This window comes from Xiphophorus hellerii, chromosome 20, assembly GCF_003331165.1.
Source record: "Xiphophorus hellerii strain 12219 chromosome 20, Xiphophorus_hellerii-4.1, whole genome shotgun sequence".
In the NCBI taxonomy this organism is placed as follows: domain Eukaryota; kingdom Metazoa; phylum Chordata; class Actinopteri; order Cyprinodontiformes; family Poeciliidae; genus Xiphophorus; species Xiphophorus hellerii.
Window position 1 is genome coordinate 19,999,856 of NC_045691.1, and position 19,249 is coordinate 20,019,104.

Here is a 19,249-nt window from a genome sequence, read left to right on the forward strand (position 1 = left end):
GTGAGTCTTTCTATGTTAAAATATATATTTTTAGTTGTCTTTTGTAAGGCCTTTATTTTTTTTTTATTAGCTGTAAGCTGTCAAAATTAACAGAAATAAAAGTTTTAAATATATCACTGCAATAAATCAAAGTAATTAATGAGTTTGGCTTTTTGAATTTAATCACTAAAATGAGTGATCATTTTTAATTTATTCAAATATTTGCTTCAAGTGCTTAATAACTGGTGAATAGTCAATCGGTTTTCTGAAAATACATGTCACCATGACAAATATTTGTTAAGGTAATATCTTACACCTGTAATTCTAATTAAGTTGTAAAGCAGTGCTAAATACTGGATTAAGATATTTCTTGACATAAATAATTTAGAGTCTTTGGGTCAAATTAGACTTTGACCCAAATTTCCATGTCAAAAAAAGAGACAACAGCAGTGGACCTAAGGGTAAGATAGAGTGATCTTATTTTTGGAGTTAGGACCCACACATGCAGAATAGTTCTGTGAAGGATTTGAACACAGGACCTTCTTGCTTCGTCCACCGTCAGCCATGTTGTGAGAAAGGCAACAGCCCCTCTGATAGGTTTTTCCATCCTCTTATTTTCTTTTTTCCAAAGTTACCCAGGTATGGAAAACACTTTCGAAGATACTACAGGAACCCTGACTCTGTCTGTGTAGCTGATTTATGTACCGAACTGGTATAGTTTGAGCTCTGGCTATTAAAATGGATCAGTGTAGCAAGTAAAGTGTTTTTTCCTTCAGAGCAATAAAGAATCCTCCATAAAACCAATAGCTATATTACAATGGGGAAACTTGGTGTTAAACCTTATGATCGGGTTGGGACAGAAAACTGGCAAATTGACAAGCAAAGAACTCCCAAACGTCTGCAAAAGAACAAAATCTTTATTTATCAGTAAGTTTACATATTACATGTGGGGCTTATAAACTAAGCAATTAGTAAACAAAAACTCTAGCCTAATGCATAAGTAAATGGAGAATAATGTCAAAAAAAAATTCTAGTGCACCTATGGAGAAAATTTCAAAAGAAACATTTATTTCTAGAATAATTAGTGTTACACTTTTAGCAAACTAAAGTCCTACTTTGTCACAGCGAAAATCAAAAGGTTCAAATTTATAGTTGATACAACATTACTGCACAACCGCTAACATCCATTAGACAGTTTAACGAGTCTAAACCCTGCAGTCAGCTTTGAATTGAAGTTCTCACAAACCTCTTTATCTATCAGTGCACAAGAGATTAACTGTTTAACAAAACAAGAAAAACACAACTTATTCCTACAAATAGTTCAACCCCCTGCTGCTGTATGATTAACTCAAAAACAATGCGAGTCCAAAATGCACCACAGAAACAGAGCAGAGCAACTAAGACAACCTGGAGGCTAAATACAGCTGCCGTCTTGGAGAGTAAAGAACAAACAGTGATATAGATTAAACAAAGGCGATACGCTATACTAATATAAATCCTTCACTTGATCACTCTGCCTCTTAATAGCAAAGCTAAAAATACAAAAAACACTTGCAACCTTATTTTACTTTTGCACCAAAATGGCAAAAGAGTGTCTTATTGTGCTGCTAGAGAGGTGTTAAGCCTCATTAAGAATACCCTCACCACATATAATAACTGCGTGTGGTGTCGACAGGGGACGGTTTCCCCTCTGTGCTGTCTTTGTCCTTCTCTCCATCAGCCTCCCACAGGTTAATGAGCGGAGGGTAGAGCTCGTTGAGAGGGATGGAAGAGGTCTTCAGCATGTACTTCTTCAGTGAGTGGTGGTAGTTTTTCCTCTTCCACCTGCGGGCCATGTAGACACCCACAGTGGCAAGGCTGAGGAAGGCCAAGGCTGTTGACATGACCGCCAGCACAGCCACGCTTGGGTGCTGGTCCGACAAGTCCAGAGCGAAGGTGGTACCCTGTGTTGTGACGTTGACGCAGGACTTGTGTGTCTGCAAGTGGACGTTGGAAACCGTGAGGCATACTTCATACTCTGTGGCAGGTTGAAGGTGTGTGAGGTTGTACTCGTGGACGTCTACGGGCACGCGAGCTGTGTATGTGATGTGGGGGTTGTCGATTTTCATGGTAGCAGAGGCCCATTTCAGGTTGGAGGACAGGACATTTGAGTTGACTTTCCAGGAGATCAGAATTGAATGGGACTCTGTCTGCTTGACGTAGATCTTCATCACCTGAGTGTTGTCGAGCAGGGTCCCGTTTACACGGATTGTGGAGACCCATGTGTCGGCACCTTCTGGGTTCTGTGCCACGCAGGTGTACCGGCCAGAGTCTTCCACCTGCACATGAGACAGCCGAAGAGTCCCCTCGCTGCTTAGGTGGTACCGCTCTGACACAGTGTCGGTTGTGATTTTGGCACCAAGAGGGGTCACCCAATAAATTTCAGGTTCTGGTTCAGCCATTGCCCGACAGTCTAGGCTGACACTCATTCCTAACTCAAGGTTCAAGTGGCTGGGGAAAGTGTCATGGGAAATGAGGGGAAGGCACTGCTCTGTGGAGTCCAGCAGCCTTAACTCTCGGACTCGTTGGCCTCTCAGTTCTGTTGGGGTTGTGCAGAGCATTGCCAGAGGCTCCATGAACCGCACTGTGGACCTGTTCAAACTCATCCACTGAATCACACAGTCGCAGCGTAGTGGATTGCTGTGAATACTGATCTCCCGCAGGTTTGGCAGCACCGCCACAATGTGCTGATAAAGGGCAGTCAGGGCATTATTGTTGAGCATCAGACTCTCCAAAGAGGACATGTCCCTAAATGCTAATCTGTGGATATAAGAAAGCTTTGGGTTGTTGGTAGCCTCTAGTTTTGTCAGTTCTGGTAGGTTGTCCAGAGCATAGCGATCAATGGACACTAACTCCATCATGTTGTTGATGCCCAGCTCCTTAAGGTTTAGCATGTTTCTGAAATCTCCTTCCTGAATTTTTTTAACTGGATTTTTGTTCAAATCCAGGAATTTCAAGTTGGGAACTTTTTGTAGGGCCAATTGGGGGATTCTGACCAGTTTGTTGTCATAGAATGATATGCTCTCCAAATTGTCCAAGCCCACAAATGCATTTGGTGGAACATCAGTGAGATCCATCCCAGCCAGAACCAGACTTCTTAACCTTCCCAGTGGTGTAAAGTTCATATCCAGAAGGCCAATAACTGGGTTTTCCCCAATCATGAGGATCTCAAGGTTAGGGGTTTCCTCAAACCAGCGGCTGTCTATCACATGGAGTCTGTTTGAGTTGAGGTGGAGCCGCAACAGACTGCGTAGACCTGAAAATGCATAGGGGGAGATGGAGCTTATCTGGTTGTGGTTAATGTAGAGCTCCTGGAGGCTGGAGAGGTTTCCCAAGCAGTGATCTGGCAACTCTTTGATCTGGTTCTCCTCCAGATGCAGAGTAGTCAGATGATTCATGTTTCTCAGACCCACAGCTTCAACATTGGTAAAGTTGTTCTGGGAAAGATCCAGCTCTGTCAGGTTCACCAGAATCTGCAGCTCTCCACTGGTGCGAGAGATGACATTGCTTTGCAGCAGCAACACCTGCGTGTCTGCTGACAGGTTTGTGGGGATGTGTGTCAGTCTCAAGTCATTGCAGTCCACTGTCGTTGCCTCCTTGTATGTTGACTGGGGGGTAAACCAGGGGCGGATCTCGCACACACATAAACGTGGGCATTCTTTGCTGCACACTGGTGACAGACAAGCAAGAAGAAATCCCACACACAGCAAGACCGGAGGTGGCCAAAGCTGAGAGCCGATTGCCATGTTGGCTACTCTCTCTAAGAGGGCTTAATGGAGAAGCAGTGTTTGCAAGAAGGATATGAAGGAACACCTCACAAACATCAGTGTACTTTGCTGCTATTATAGTTGCTGTAGGTTCAGAATGGTGATTCCTAAGCCAGATGGACGAGTTGGTAAAGAAAGGTCACTCCTAACCTAAAAAAGAGAAGAAAGCAAAAATAATTAAGTGACAGCAATAAAATAGAGATTATATAAAGTAAAAATCTAAGAAAGCATGAGTTAAATATTCATTATGTCTTACCACAGTTTTGGTTTGACCATATTCTATTTACCTAACGTAATGAGGCAGCATGTATCTAACATTGGTTGTGTTTGAGGGTATCCAAGATAATCTGTTTAATTTTAGCTTCCTTGATGAGTTTGCCTCCTTGGAGATTCAGAACAAGTTTTTTTTTCTCTCTCTCTTGTTTGATTTGATTGTATTCATACCAGCTTAGTATCGGTTATCAGCTTGAACAAGTGTGTGTGTATGGAGGGGGATGGAGAGTGGGGGGGGGGGGGGGGGGGGGACGTAGCCCAGGCTGTGTCCCCATTATGCAACAAGCTTAAAAAGCAGGGAGTTTGGGGACTTTTAATCAACCACAGTCACATAGATGTGGTTGTGGTTGATTAAGAGAAAGGCAGAGATTTATGAAAGAAATATCTCTTTACCAGTTTATGACATTACCTATTGCCCCTTGGGTACATGTTCAGGTTCTAAAATAATGAGAAATGACAATGATGCAGCATTGCAATCATTATTCTTCTGAGATATTTTTCTAATCCTTCATTTTTGTGTTTGTCAGTACTACACTACCTAGATCTGCCTACTACCTGATGGGGTAGGATAGGGTACCTTCAGGTACCTTCAGCTGAAGAAATGTTTGCTTAAAGCACACAAAATATTGTAGTTTAACTTGACCTATCTGTAACGCTTATTTCCACAACTAATTGTTCATTTAGTACGTTGCAAAAGTATATATACCTCTTGAAGTTTCTCACATTTTGTGATGCTACAACCAAAATCTTATGACTGACACAAGGCCACTATTGCATAATAAAGTGGAAGAAAAAGACAAAAAAAAAATTTAGAAATACGTACATCTGAAAAAGTTTTAGGCATTTATATTCAGATCCCTTTAGTCTGAGGCCTCCAAGTAAAAAATCCAGTCCAGTGCAATGAACGGCCTTAGAATTTAATCTGAATTGTAAATTTTATCAAAGCATGTGTAATTTTATATTAGTATAAATCTAGGTGTTCTGTAGGGGTATCAGAAGGCCAAGGACTTGCAGAGAACTTTCTAATGTTGCATAAAACAGCATCACAACTTTTACAAATTTCTCTTTTATAAAACTATAATCCCAACCTGACTGTCATGCTTTGGTGGGTGTACCCAATGTGTACTCAAGTCCAGTGTTTGAGAGCTGCTGTACTGCAGCTTTAAATGTATCCCTTCTCTAACTCGCCTGAATCAAATAAAGGCACATCATGAGGTCTTTGCAGAGCTGAATGACATACTGATGAGGGAATTCGGCAACATGATGCAGCTGTGTTGTGGCACCCCTGTGCTATAGAGATGCTTTTCTTCAGCAGAGATGAGGAAGCAAAACTCTGTTGCAAGACTTGTGTTTTGATGCTTTTAGATGTTCTACATCAAGGCTGGCTGTCCAAAAGAAAAATGTTCAAATGTTCCAGTGTAAGTGTGCATGGTTAGATCAGATGCACCCCAAAAAATGTGCAACTGTAACTATCCAAAAACCTTTCTTTAAGGTATATTGACTTTTTTAATATTCCCTTTTCCTCCCACTTGACAAGTATCAGCTCTATGTTGGTCTATCACATAAAATCCCAAAGAATACAGTGAAGTTTTTGGTTGTAATGTGACAAAAATTGGGTGTGAATACTTTGATAAGGCATGATATGGGGTTATGTTTGTGTTTGCATGTCTTCACAATGCACCACCCCTCCAAAATGTAATAGATCTCCCCAGAGATCTCCTGAAAACACAGAAAACTTTCAGAGTAACAAAGATTTTTCCAGAAAATGCTGTGAAAAACAGACGCTTGGCTCAGCTTGTAGCACCTTGGGATGGAGTGGGTGAAGACTAAAAATAATTTGGTGACTGCTGCTCTTTAGAGGATGGAGAAACGGGACTGAGCGCAGCAAGTCATCTCTTTCTGTCAGAAAAGCAGTCAATTATGGAGAGATCAACGAGATTCTGACATCTCCATTTGTCAAGAAACAAGATACTAACATCCATTACCAACATGACAATAAGAAGGGTTTGGGTGCAGTACACATCCTAAACCTCAGATAGCAGCTTTTTTTTTTACACAATGGTAAGTCAAAATCGCTGCTGAGCAGTCTGACACCAAAGTTCTGGCTTGATCTGGCTGGGTCACATTATTGAGGGTGTTGGTTCTTAAAAGCACAGAAAACACCTGAAGTCCTACAATCATGACTAAAGACATGATTGTTTTCAGTTAACTCAGACTCTTATCATTACGGCCGGTTACCATCTCTAACCCTCTGCCACTGGATGTTTCGTAGCCTACTGGCCATCTGTCAGTTTCTACCAGCCATTCGATGTTTCATTACCACTTTGACAGCTGGTGGTTTAAAGTAATTTTCTATGATCTAATCATAGTCTACCATAGAGAAATTTAATTATGCCACCTGAATGACTATTATCCAGCAGCAGCAGGTTATTTTGCTTGAAACAAGAGTTATATTTTAACACACCTAAAGGCGGATTAGAACCAAAACACATACAAACACTGTGAAATACAAAGTTTCAAAAATAATAATATACAATTAGATTAAATCATACGAGTGCTTTAATGACTATGCATCTCCATAATTTATGAAAAATACATAACTACAAAAAAAAATCAACTAAAAAAATAACTAGATGGGTATGCAACAGTGCAGAATAAGGCAACAAATTAGCTTCATCGTTAACATAAACAGCAGGTTGTGTTGTTCCTCCAATGCTATGATCAACTACAAAGCTATTTTTTGAGCTCTTGAGTTGCCATTCCTGTCGTAACCTTTTTTTTATTTCAAGCTTAATTTCTCAATCTGACCACTGAGCTTCAGTTTCTTGAAGAGCCAAAATGTTTGCATGTGGAAAAATTTATTTTATCACTAATATTTAACAAAGCAAAAATAATACATCAATTGCACATTCTTCTTGCACATTTGCAGAAGAAAAAAAAATCTGAGCACATTTAATTTCAAACATTGATGATGGACCATGCTCTGTTCCAAATAGTCGCAGGAGAATGTCAATTATAGCTTCCCATCAACAGCTCCACTGATATTCTGATGAGGAAAACACAGACTGTTTTCCTCATCCATGTGCTGTGGAGTGATTTATTGGCTACTCTTCACAAACAGTTCTTCTGCACATTTGCATGAACAGATGTCCAAAAGCCCAAGAGTTACACAAAGGAACAACACTTACTTTACAGAAAAACGTTACCATGGTAAAACAACCAGCACAAATGTTCAGATCTTATTTTAGCTGTGCTGCCGTTTTTCTGAGTGAGACTGATGCCTGCTGTCAGTGGCTGGACTCTGCAGAGACTCGGTCACAAACAAACTGAGCTAATTCCCTCAATAGGACTTAAACGCACCAATAGAGACCTTCAGCTCCTCTTTCTTTTCCCTGTTGGTTTTGATTAAGAATTATTTCTTCTGATGTACCATCCACCTCTGTTTTAATTACCCATCATCCAGTTTTCCAGATGATCCAGCCATGTTTTATTTATCTTAATTACCCATAAATATAGCGCTTTCATAGGCAATTTTTCTGTTCAGATGACTTTATCTCGTCCTCTCTTTCTGCATGTGTTGCGCTGCTCAGATATTAAATCCGAAGAGGCAGGCGGATTAATCCCCGCTTTCAATCGGAAGCAATAAAACTCAGACACCTGGCAGCAGGTTCTTTTGGCAGGCTGGTATAACTGTGGGGGTCTGCATCTGCTCCCAGGGATCCCTCACTGCACTATGTTTTGACCTCATTGACTGTAGGAAGGTTTGCTTAGCACATATGGTTGTTTTCACTGAGGGGTTGTTTGATAATCACTGCAGTGCACAAATTCTCTCTTAGACGCCCCCCTGTGCACACTTAGATACCACAGATAGCTCCGCTGAGAGTGGCTCCCTGCCTCTACATTACCTTTGGCTTACAAAATTACAAAAGACTCCCTACATCTTTACAACATCAGTGAACATGGACGGTACATTTATAAACTCAAAGGAAGGATGCTGAGTAAACTAGCAGGAATACTGGACTCACACCAGATATGTTCAGGCACAGCAATCAAGGAAATCTGTATTAATCTTTCATCTCATGCACATTATGTTGGCATCAACACGACACCATTATCTACACTTCTCAAGAAGTACACTGTCTTCTCTGAGTCACTTTGGCATGCAACTGCACACAGAATACTTTAAAAAAAAAAAGAAAAAGGCAGAAAAATCCTCCAACAGTTCCTGTTGGTATTATCCAGTTGACAGTGCGAGCAGAAAGCTCAGCAGCGAGATATATCTCCTTTTCTCACCAAATCCCTGAGACGTTTAACTATACAAATACATTATCCATGGTAGAGTTTGCATACATCTGTCTACAGCTACTTCTACACAGTGTCAAGCAAAAGTATTAATGCATTTTTCTATTCTGTCACACTACAGTCACAAACGTCTATTTATGTCATAAAAATCTGAAAATATTTTATGTGCATTTGTGTTCAAATGTTCAGAATCAAAATTTCAGTGTTGCAAGAACAGTTTCAAATATTCATTAGTATGTCTACATTTTTCTATTCTTAAAAAAAATAGTTAATGTTTAGTCTATCTGAATGGAAATTGTCTGTGATAATCAATTTTCAATTCCGGCCACAGATTTTGATTTGGATTTAGGTCTGGACTTTGACTGGGCCATTCTAACTAATGAATATACATCGATCTAAATCATGCCACTGAGCTCCATCCATTTTGCTTTGATCAGATTTTCTTTTGCTACTGAAAAACCCCCATCTATGACGGTGCCGGCTCAGTGTTTCAACATGGAAATGATGTGTTCAGTAATATGAGCAGTTTTAGCTTCATGCTGAGTGTTTTGGCCTTTAGTCTCATGTGAACAGATAAACCTTCTTTTACATGTTTTTTTTTTTGTGAAAACGCAAACTTTTCAAGAGTTTCTTCTTACTTGCTGTTTCATAAAAAGCCAGATTTGGGGAGTGCACAACTAAAGGTCGTGTTGACAGATTCCTCCATCAACACCTCCACTGGATGCTTGGCTGGTTCTCAGTAGGTAGAATAGTTGTATGGAAATCCAAAAGTTGAGGAATAAATTTCAGTTTCCACTTGCACCATGTTAGTGTAGCCCTGGGCAGGACGCTGTACCCCATGTTACCTACTGATCTTTGTATTAGTGTATAAATGTGTGTGTTGTGACTGTGAATTACTTTGATAAAGTCAAAGTAATAACTTAAGTGGTTGGTATGAAAAGCAATTCAGTTTGTTTACCATTAATGTTAACTTTCCCAAGCCTGTCAGTTCAGGTTTTGGTAGGTTTGGAGATGCGCTACATTTATTTAGATGAGATTTTATAGCCTTACTTTAAACTTCGCCACAACATTGATCTGTTTGATGTGTCTCTTTGTCTTTGTGATGCTGGTTGATTACAAATGTTCTCAAATAAACCGCTGAGAGACACTTGTTCACTAATTAGCAAAATTATGACTTTTATAAATTGCACTCAATTTCATTTAGGGGCCTCAGCGTAGCGTAGCGAACTACAAATGAGCTCCATAACTTTCACATTTATATTTGTAAAAATGTAAAAACCTTCCAGCTTAAAAAAATAATCACAGTTTGTCTTTGCAATATGACAAATAGTGGACAAGTCCAAAGGGTGTGAATAATTTTCAGAGGTTCTTTGCAGGTAATATGTGTGCTCAGTTCAAGCCTGCTGCCATGCTTTTGCAACGAGGTTCATAACAAGGACAGCAGAATGAGAATGTGGGACGCTAATGAGGCCTGTCTGCTTCATAACATGCTACATCTGATAAACACAGTTATCAGGCAACGGGGCGACTCAGAGGTCTGCTTAACAATACAGAGAGCAGGACAATCAGTGAGACTAGAGAAGCTCTAGACCTGCTGTCAGATCCAGTAGCACTTCTATTCAGATTGAAGGATCAGAGTACACAACCTTCTATGTGGAGCCTAGACACAACATAGCAACAATAAAACTACACCAACACAGGCAGGAGAGCCCTGGGATGATGGCACTTAATATTCCTCACAGGAGGAGGAGTTTTCTCCCATCTGTTTCTGGGGTTTGTTGTCATACTGGGTGCTAAGTGAAAGTGAATCAGCAGCTCCCAGGCATGACATTGTCATGGTAACAGCTATGCCACAGGCTTTAATGTTTGGTAACCAAATAAGAAGCAGACATGAGGAGCTCATATGGTACCATCACTTCTGCAAGAAGGTGACTGCAGCAGTACTCATACAAAACATAACAGGAAATATGGCCCGTGCATCAAGACCCTGCATAAACCCAACCAGTAAATGTCGCAGGATATTTCAGAAGATGCTGTATTTTTCAGCTGTAATTATATGACAATAAATTAAGGCGAAGAAGTAAAAACATTCCATGATGTTCCTCGCTGCCCTGCCTGGGCAGTAGTCTGCTTCTGCTCCTTTAGTGTGCAGGCGTCTCACTTCACATCACAGACGGCTTTGCTGCAGCTGCTGATAGCGGAGGCATAAAGCCGAGGAGGAGGAGACGGACGCGTGTCCACTCTGTCAGAAAAAAGAAGGATGGAGAGCTCTATTTCAGCCGGAAGGTCGCGAGAACGAAAGTGATTAACTGAAGGAAGAACGACAAAGAAAGTCCTCTAGCTATATTTGTAGTGAAAGGGAACAAATTATCCCGCAAACTTGAACAAAGCCTCTCAAGACTCCACTGAGGTTTAAAAGTTGCAGGGCAGCAAATTGTCTCTGGATTTTCTATTTACTGCAAATCCATATGGTCACCTTATTTCCCTGCGGATCCAAGATGGATCTTGACACAATTTTTCTTCTCTGGCTTTAATCTTTTTTTCTCCACACTTTCTGCCCTCGTCCTCTCCATCCACTTTAAAGGTCCATTTTCAGTCACAATGTCTGTGAATACTCAATATGTTGTCAGAGTTGCACTGATCAATCATGCTTCAGTGCCAGTTTCCAGTCTCTGGAGGATCCAGGCAGAGTTAGTATGCATGGAGGTAATCAGCCAGTGTACAACAGATCATCCAAGAGCAATAACGAATTTGGTGAAAAAAGAAGATTTTGAAACAGTGAAATCTATCTTTATTAAATAATTGTATAAAAAAACTAGACAAACAGAAAAATGTGACAAACTATATATAAAGTTAGCTTGATTGACTTAACAGGATCAGCATTAGCCTTGACATCAACTCATAACTGATCATCCATCTTTAAAACTTCATCAAAAATACGCATTAGTCGTGCCTGAGATAAATGATGCAATTCAGAAGAATTGCACAAAATCAGGAAATCATGTAAGTGCAATAATATTGTTGCATACTGGACTGAGGATTTCCGCTATGCTTAAGCCACATTTTAATAATCCCTGGTTGTCTTTTTTATCACATTATTGTCCTCACCACTTCTGCAAACAGACTTCGTGTGAGTTTTATCATCTTAGCTACTATGAAATATACATCTCATGTGGGCAAAGATGGCATTTAAGGTCTATCCAAGAAGCCAAAGATATTAAAGCAAGCAGAACTTGCATGCATGTCACTTAGATTAAAAAGTTACATTCAAAATGGCTTATGATATTGCACCTATTGATAGTGTGATGTCAACTGCAATTCCTACAATGCTTTTCAGCTCTATTTCTCTGGAGCAATTTTATAAAGGAAAATGTACAATGGCAAAACAAACACAGCCCAGAAGTATGGATTTGCACAGCAGTAGATGCCAACATAGCAAGTTTTCTAAAGCACAGCGAAGAAATCTGTGCAAGTTCTGCTTTGCGTGTGTTCATGCCGATGACATCAGAAGAGGATCAAGAATCAAACTGTTAACTCACATTAGAAAAAAATATGGTCAAAATACAAGTAAACGCGTTTGATTGGGAAATTTAAGTTAAAACATGCAAACAAAGGGTAAAAAACCCAAGAACAATATAAGTGCACATACTCTGTTGCCTTTTGTGATGTCACCACAGGCATATGTGCCTGTATGATTGTTTATGTAGAGGTAGATTTTATAAACAATATTTCTTAACAAACAGAAAAAGAAGAATGTGCCATATGGTTTCATAGGTGCTAAAATATAGCCAGAGTGACTTTGGTAGATTTTACTGAAGAGGTTCGATATTGGCTTTAACTAATCCTCAACTTGTGTAAGTCAGTCAAAATAACATCTCATTTATTGTTACAGAAACCCAAACTCTACATCAGTGATGTCAACCTCAAAAAACATCCAAGATCTCACTCTCAGCTGGGGGGAGGTCAGCCTGTTGCAGCCTTGCCTCTCCTCTCCACTGCTGTGGGAACCCAGACAGGAGAACATGCTGCAGAGTTTGGCCTATTGCGCACAATGGCTCCGATCCAAAACACACTCAGACACACCAGGTTGTGTCTTTGTTTGGGAATTTTCTCACACTCCTCCCCACGGCCGGAGGAGCTACGTCACAGAACTGTGAGCTCTCAGCCTGGGGGAAGGTGGCAAAACCTTGTGAACTATTGTGAGTCTGGGCCACCGGGTGACATCTGCATCAGCTGTGTCCCTTTTACACACAAGGCGAAAAAGCAGGACACAAAGTTGAACTCTTAGATGTGCTGGTCTGACACACCTACTTGTGACAATGTGGAAAAATAAACAGCTACAGTATAGTAACAGGTGCCTCTCAGTGAATTAGAATCAATCAAAGCCCTTTATAATGAAAAGTGTGAGCCAAAATATACAAATGTCTACATTTCTGTAAGACTTCTGCAGAATAAACAACATTTATATTAAGTTCCCTCCCCAGCTGCCTTTGCCTCAGAATTTGACATCTGCTGACTTCTTTACTAAGAGGCAGGCAAACAGATAAGCTGCTGCACAGCTGTTCCAGCAGAGCTCTGCACCAGGAACTGATGCTGTGGTTTATCTGCCTGGACCTACTGGTAATAATGGTGAGCTGTGAGGAAACGCATTCTCACACTCATAGTCTGTCATTTGTACTTTTTTTTAAATGGCAAGCTCAACATTTTACACCCCAACGTAGCGCACAGATTTGCTCCACGTTTTTCTTTGTTTCCTCTTCTCATCTCGGCACAATGAGAAATAAGAATCTACTACAGGGCGCAGCATGATTGCAAACTGTGTGTTCAAATTTACAAGAACAAGCAGACGCACATGTTGCTGAGAAATTATGCGCAATTATACATGCGTAAAAATGTGGGTTTAAAAAAAAAATGTATATACATATATATATAGACATTCGCTTTAAAACACAATGACTTATTGTTTGATTTCATCTTTGCTGATCAGTGCACTTATCCAAAAGCATAAATCAAGTATCTATCTTTTAAAAAGCCTCAGTATAGCAAGAGGAAATTCACAAACGCCGAAAATGTTCCAAACAAAAACATTTGAGCACATGCACAGAGCGAACAGATGGCACTCACCTGTGAAGCGCCGTATCCTCTGTAAATACGCAGGAATGCTGCAGGCTACTGTATGTGACACCAGTCAGCCTCCACTGCGTACGGAGGATGCGCGAAATGTGCAGTTGCTAGTTCGGAGTGTAAATAGTCGGGATGGTTAAAAAAACACACACACACACGCACACACAACTCAAAAAATAACAGCGAAAAAGAAAAAACTGTAAAAGTGGATGCAGCAAAATCCGTCCCACTTCAGGCACGATGTTGCAAACACAACGATGCCCCAGCAGTTTCCAGAAAACGCACAGATGCCCCCTCGTCCCTCCCTCCTCCCTGCGCGCCCACCCTGCGCAGGTCAGCTGGACTAAAAACCGCCTGACACTCACTGCTAAGTCCGAACCTCACCATCTGTTGTGACACCGCTGCCATGGGAACAAAAGTCCCACCCTGTGGCGTTGCAATGAAGGAGTCATTGACTTTCTGAGCGCTCTGACAGGCTGACCTGGGTTCCGAGCTGCTCACTTTTAGGCCGGGTTCGCTCAGCGGGTCAACATCACTGACATGTTTTTTGTCTTCGTTTTCCTTTAAGCTTGAAAGAGGATGCTGCGGAGGATATCAACAGACATTTGGCGCCAAGACGCCAAACATGATCTAAATTTAATGACCTGCTATTTAATGATTCGTAATTATTATGGGATGGAATGGACTTCAAAGTGGATCTCATGCATATTTCTCCCTCTAAGAAGAACAGACACACGCACTCATTAGGACCTGGATTTAGATGGACTGCTTTCCCTCAGTGACAACTTATCTCATTCCACAGGAATCTTTCTCTGAAGTCAATACATGTTTACCTTTTAAAAAAAAAACACATACACCTTTAAATGCAGCATATAACGACTTTATTATAAAATTTGCACAGGAAATTAAGAGTTGTCTCTTGTCTGTGCATATTTATATCTAAATTTACCATGCAGCACTTTGAACATCACACAGCTAATTACAGTGTGATCTAGTTCTCTAGTCAAAGCAATCAGGAAGTCAGCTGCTCTGTTAATGTTTCAGCTACTTCCTGAACTCCGTGCATAATGTATTTAGATTTTTACACATTCGACCTTGATATCTGACAGACAAGGTGGAAAATGAAAAGAAACCGATGCAGTTGTAAAAAGGGTAAAACTGCCCAGCTTTATGTCTGTCAGCAAGCAAACTTTGATGATCTGAAACACTCTGAACATTTAAGAGTGACAAAATTTAAAACAAATCCAGAAGAAATCTGGAGTGGGACAAAGACATTTTCTTAGCACTCATGTTTTGCGGCAAATATTTATGCGTAAAAATCACATTTCAGTAAAACTGCAGGGTGGGCCTGCTATAATTTGACCACAGCAAATAAACAGTTGATTCAGCATTCACGGCGTGTGTGTGTGTGTGTTTGTTTCTAATACCTTGTGGGGACCATTTTCCTGACATATACTACGTTGTGGGGACACACTGTTCCTTGTGGGGAACGAAGCCTGGTCCCCACAAGAGGAAACGCTGTTTTTGGGTCAGGGGTCAGATTTAGGACTACGGTGTGAATTGAGTTTTGGTTAGGGTTAGGTTTAGGTATGTAATCGATAGGGTTAGGGTAAAGGTAAGGGTAAGGTTTAGGCTGTAGAAATTAATGGAAAGTCCCCGCAAAGATAGCTGCGCAAACATGCGCATGCGTGCGTGCGTGGGCGCGTCTGTGTGTGTGTATGCGTGCAGGGGTGTGCGTGCGTGTGTATGCGTGCGTGTGTGTGTTCCAGCTGGCAAAATCATAATTTCCCATCATTAACCTGCAGCTCTTGTGGTGTGGTTGCCGTGGCAACTCCTCCCTCTCAGGGAGAGGCGATGCAGCACATCCGCACCGGTTTATTAGATTTCTGATCACACCGCTCCTTCCACATGGCCATCTGGGAAAAACAAGTGAACGAAGAAACGTGTGCCCTCCGCTTTACCTTCTGCAAGTCTTTGCGTTGTGGCGCTGCGTCGGCTCTGCTGACGAGACAAAGAGATTTGTATTGTTTTCTTTTTATTATTTATTATTTTTTGGCAGCGTTTGTTTTCAGACGCGCTAGCGTGGAATGTAAAGTACGAAGCGAGAAGATGAATGGTGGGATGAAAATACACTACACAGTGAAAAGTAGATAAAGACGCACTGAGACTCTCTCCTCTCTGCAGCAGCTGAGCTGATGAACGCCTCCTCCGCCTTTTAGCAGAAAGTCTCCATCTGAGTTCACCCACAGTTTATTCGCAGCACATGCTCGACATGAAGGAGTTTGACTTGCTGCGATTAAAGTAGATCCTGAAGATGCTAATTAAATGTTCCTGATCAAATTGGCAGCTTGATGCAACTGGAACAGATGACTGCGGGCAAACATGTAGCACATTTGCAGCCTTGTTGTACATCACAATTACACCATTATAACCAGCACCACCTTCTGCCAGGCTGACGACAACACTGTTGACTGAGTGCACATGGTGCTACATTCTGCACAACAACCGCACACGCATTCCCGCGCACTCATCCGAGTCCATATTTGGCATGGTTCATGCTGTCTAATCTGCAGAACTGATGAAATGTAGACAGGCGTTAGACACAGACAATCTGATGCACTCTGATACAAATGAAAGCTGTCTGAGAAGCTCAGCACTCAGCTGGCTCAGCACCTTTCAGCATTATCATAAATTTAGCATAATACGCTCCAGTAAATTTTATGGAAGGAGCTTTATATTTAATTGCTTACATTCGGTGTTTAGGAGAAGGCTTTGCTGTGCTGTAGAGTTTTTTGGTGAAAGGCTAAGAATATTACTCCTCAGACTTATAACGTATAACAATCTGAGATGATTGGCATGCATTTGTATTTTGATAATCTTCTTCTGATAGACCAATGAGCAAAGGTCAGGGATGAAGTTGTGAAGAGCTTTAAAGCATCGATAGCTTAGAAAACAATATCCATGTTCTCAGTGTGGCTCATTGTTAAATCTCTATCCACAACTGGAAATCTACAAAGACCTGATTGTCTACTTGATCTAACAGGATGTGTGCAGCAATAATCTGAGAAGCAACAAAGGGCTCCATGGTCACTCTGAAAGAGCAGTAGAGATTATTTACTTCTTATTTAAGGAAAGGGTGGTATGATCGTTGAAAAAAAGGAAAAAAAAAAAAAAAAAAAACAAGAGAAAGTCCAGCTTGAAGTTTGCTAGAAGTAATTTTTGGGACTCAAAATAGCGAAAAACTAACCCTGAACACACAGTTCCTTTTGTGGAACATGGCGGTTGCAGCATCATCCTGTGGGAATGTGTTTCTTTAGCAGCACAGGAAAGCTGGTTAAAGTTAATGAGATAATGGGTGGACCTGAATACACTGTAATTCTGGAAGGTTGCAAAAGGCTGAAGACCAGTCAGAGCTGCAGTAGAATAGGCTAATAACCTTTTTGTTTTCTGGCTCCACATATCAATACAAAAATGGCCATGTCATTTCTGCTGCTCTGTGTGCAGAGCAGAGCGTGTCTGTGCTTGTTTTCTGCTCATCAGCAGGTACAGCTGGCAGGCTTGATGATCCTCAGCTGTAGCTCATCAGAGGAACTGCTGAAAAGAGTAGAGAGAGTTTGCTCTCTGCGTTTGCTCCATAGCTGTTGAGAATGGGCGTCTTCTCACTAGTTACTAACCTGTTGCTCTTGCTCCTTGTTTTCCAAACATCTTTTGGAGGTTTGCTCGAATCAAGCCCTCACTGGCTTCTGAGAAAATGACTGAAGAAAAAACTATGATCTTCTACTCTCTAAGCTACTGATACCTGCTTTGGTTGAACTAACTTCAGTGAAATGTTTCTTGCCACCATCTACAAGTCTCTTTCTGTAGATACAGTCACTTTCATATTAACAGTAGCAGGAGACTACTGTCGGTTCAGCTGTGAGTGATTCTGTTAGTATCTTACCCGATGCTCCAGAGGCAGAGCTTTGAGCAAATAGGAGGCACAATGCATAAGCAGGCGAGCGGTTGCCACGGGAGATTTAAGGGTTTTTTAATAAACATACATGAATGAATGTAAACAACGCTCTACGTATGATATATATCTGTGACTATAATTATGACCCGTAAACATAATTTAGTGGCAGGTCATGGATTAAAGAACATAACAGAACCCCTGACAGTGAGAGGGTCCGTGCTTCTGTAGTGCTGAGGCGAGCGTCTTACCGCTCCGTAATGATGCTTTACTCGTCTCCTTGGAGATGATGGTCACTGCAGTTTAATACAAAGATTTTTATAGGCTGTTGCTGATGTAGCTGTTCTGTTCAGATGGCTTGCAGATTGGCAATGATTAAAGATAAAGAGTTTTTGGCTTTGAAGAGTATAAGAACAAATTATCCATAAACCTGCACAGCTACCACATCTGAGCTTCATTAAGATCTTAAATGGACACAGATTAGGTGACATTCTAGTATATTTAAAGGAAAACCTGTTTTATTCTTGTACAACAGTCAAAACGAAGGATATTTATCGGTGATTGAAGAATATGTTGCACTTCCACAGGTTCTTAAATTCTTTGTTTTTGGTTTACTGTTTCCACCGGTCAGTCAATAAATCCATCAGAGTCTTGTCTGGGTTGAAAACATGCTCGGCTTTGTCTGACATTTCAGGGAGAACTGAAAATGTGACTTTCACCGTGTGATCACTGCAGGGAAAAAATGATCTCTTTAGCTTCACATGTTCACTCTGGAAAAGGAAAATCTCCCCATCCTCCATCCTTCTGCCTCCCTGCTCGCTCCCCCCTCTCTCCTGCACCAGCTGAACAAAGACAACTGCTCTTTGTTGGCTTCATGCTCTGTGTGAGACTGAGGGCCAGCAGCTTTTCACTGATACAAGAAGCAAAGATAGGAGCATTCAGCAGAAAAAAAATGTAATACTCCAAAACATTTTTGGCCTTGAGTCCCTATTTAGATCCCTGGTGCCTTTTTCAGATGTTTTCAAAAGAAATAAGAGTTAAGAGAGCTGAAGCAGCTGTCTGAATGAAAGCGCTTCAACCAGCACCTTTTCTTGTTTAAATCACTTCTTTTTCTTTTACATATTCTGCCACTTTCAGTCCTTCAGCTTAAAAACATCACAGATTTTCAAAGAAATGCTGCTTCTTTTCTAGTCAGAAAGCTGAGAACTTGTCAGAATCAAACCTCAAAGCACTTCATCCTTACATCCTAACATTTTTTTATTATTACTATTGGACTCTTCAAATTGACTTTTTATAAATCTTGTTTTCTCTCTCTCTCTCTGTCTTTCTTTTTTTTAGTTGTTTTTTCTTTCCCTCCTTTTTTTGTTGTTCAAAAATAAGTAAACATTCATTCATTCAAAGGAGAAACTGCTGCCTGTGTAACTGGGGGGGGGGTCACTGAAGGTAAACACATATAACAAGAAGGGAATGGGTTTTGCTTAGGAGGAAAAATGAAGTGATGGAATTTTTTTCCCCTCTGTTGCCACACCCAGTTGGGAACCAGTTTGCTCCGGGCTGGTGGGCTGCTTTACCAGGCTGGTTAATTGAGGAGGGGGCTGTGCAATATTTTTTTGTCTACATTTGCAAGAAAAAAAAGACACATTTTGTCTTTTCTTGTTGGGTTATCCTACCAGTTACCCTATATATATATACTACCTTGTTTGTTTGGAAGAATAAAAGGGGGCTTTTATAATTAATCATTTCCATTACACATGGAGAATGCATTATTAATTGCAGAAGTCAGATTTGGTTCTCTGCATAAATGTTGCACAGTACA

General features: G+C 40.8%; 1 protein-coding gene across 1 annotated transcript; it reads right to left on the reverse strand.

Moving 5' to 3' along the window:
- Positions 1-876: 876 nt before the first annotated feature.
- Positions 877-14,037, reverse strand: LOC116710677 (leucine-rich repeat neuronal protein 1-like). Its single transcript, XM_032549834.1, has 2 exons — positions 13,485-14,037; positions 877-3,935 (listed from the first exon to the last, which is right to left on the reverse strand). Exon 2 carries the CDS (start codon positions 3,762-3,764, stop codon positions 1,620-1,622), a length of 2,145 nt encoding a protein of 714 aa, XP_032405725.1. The 5' UTR covers positions 3,765-3,935; positions 13,485-14,037; the 3' UTR covers positions 877-1,619.
- Between the last annotated feature and the right edge of the window lie 5,212 nt (positions 14,038-19,249).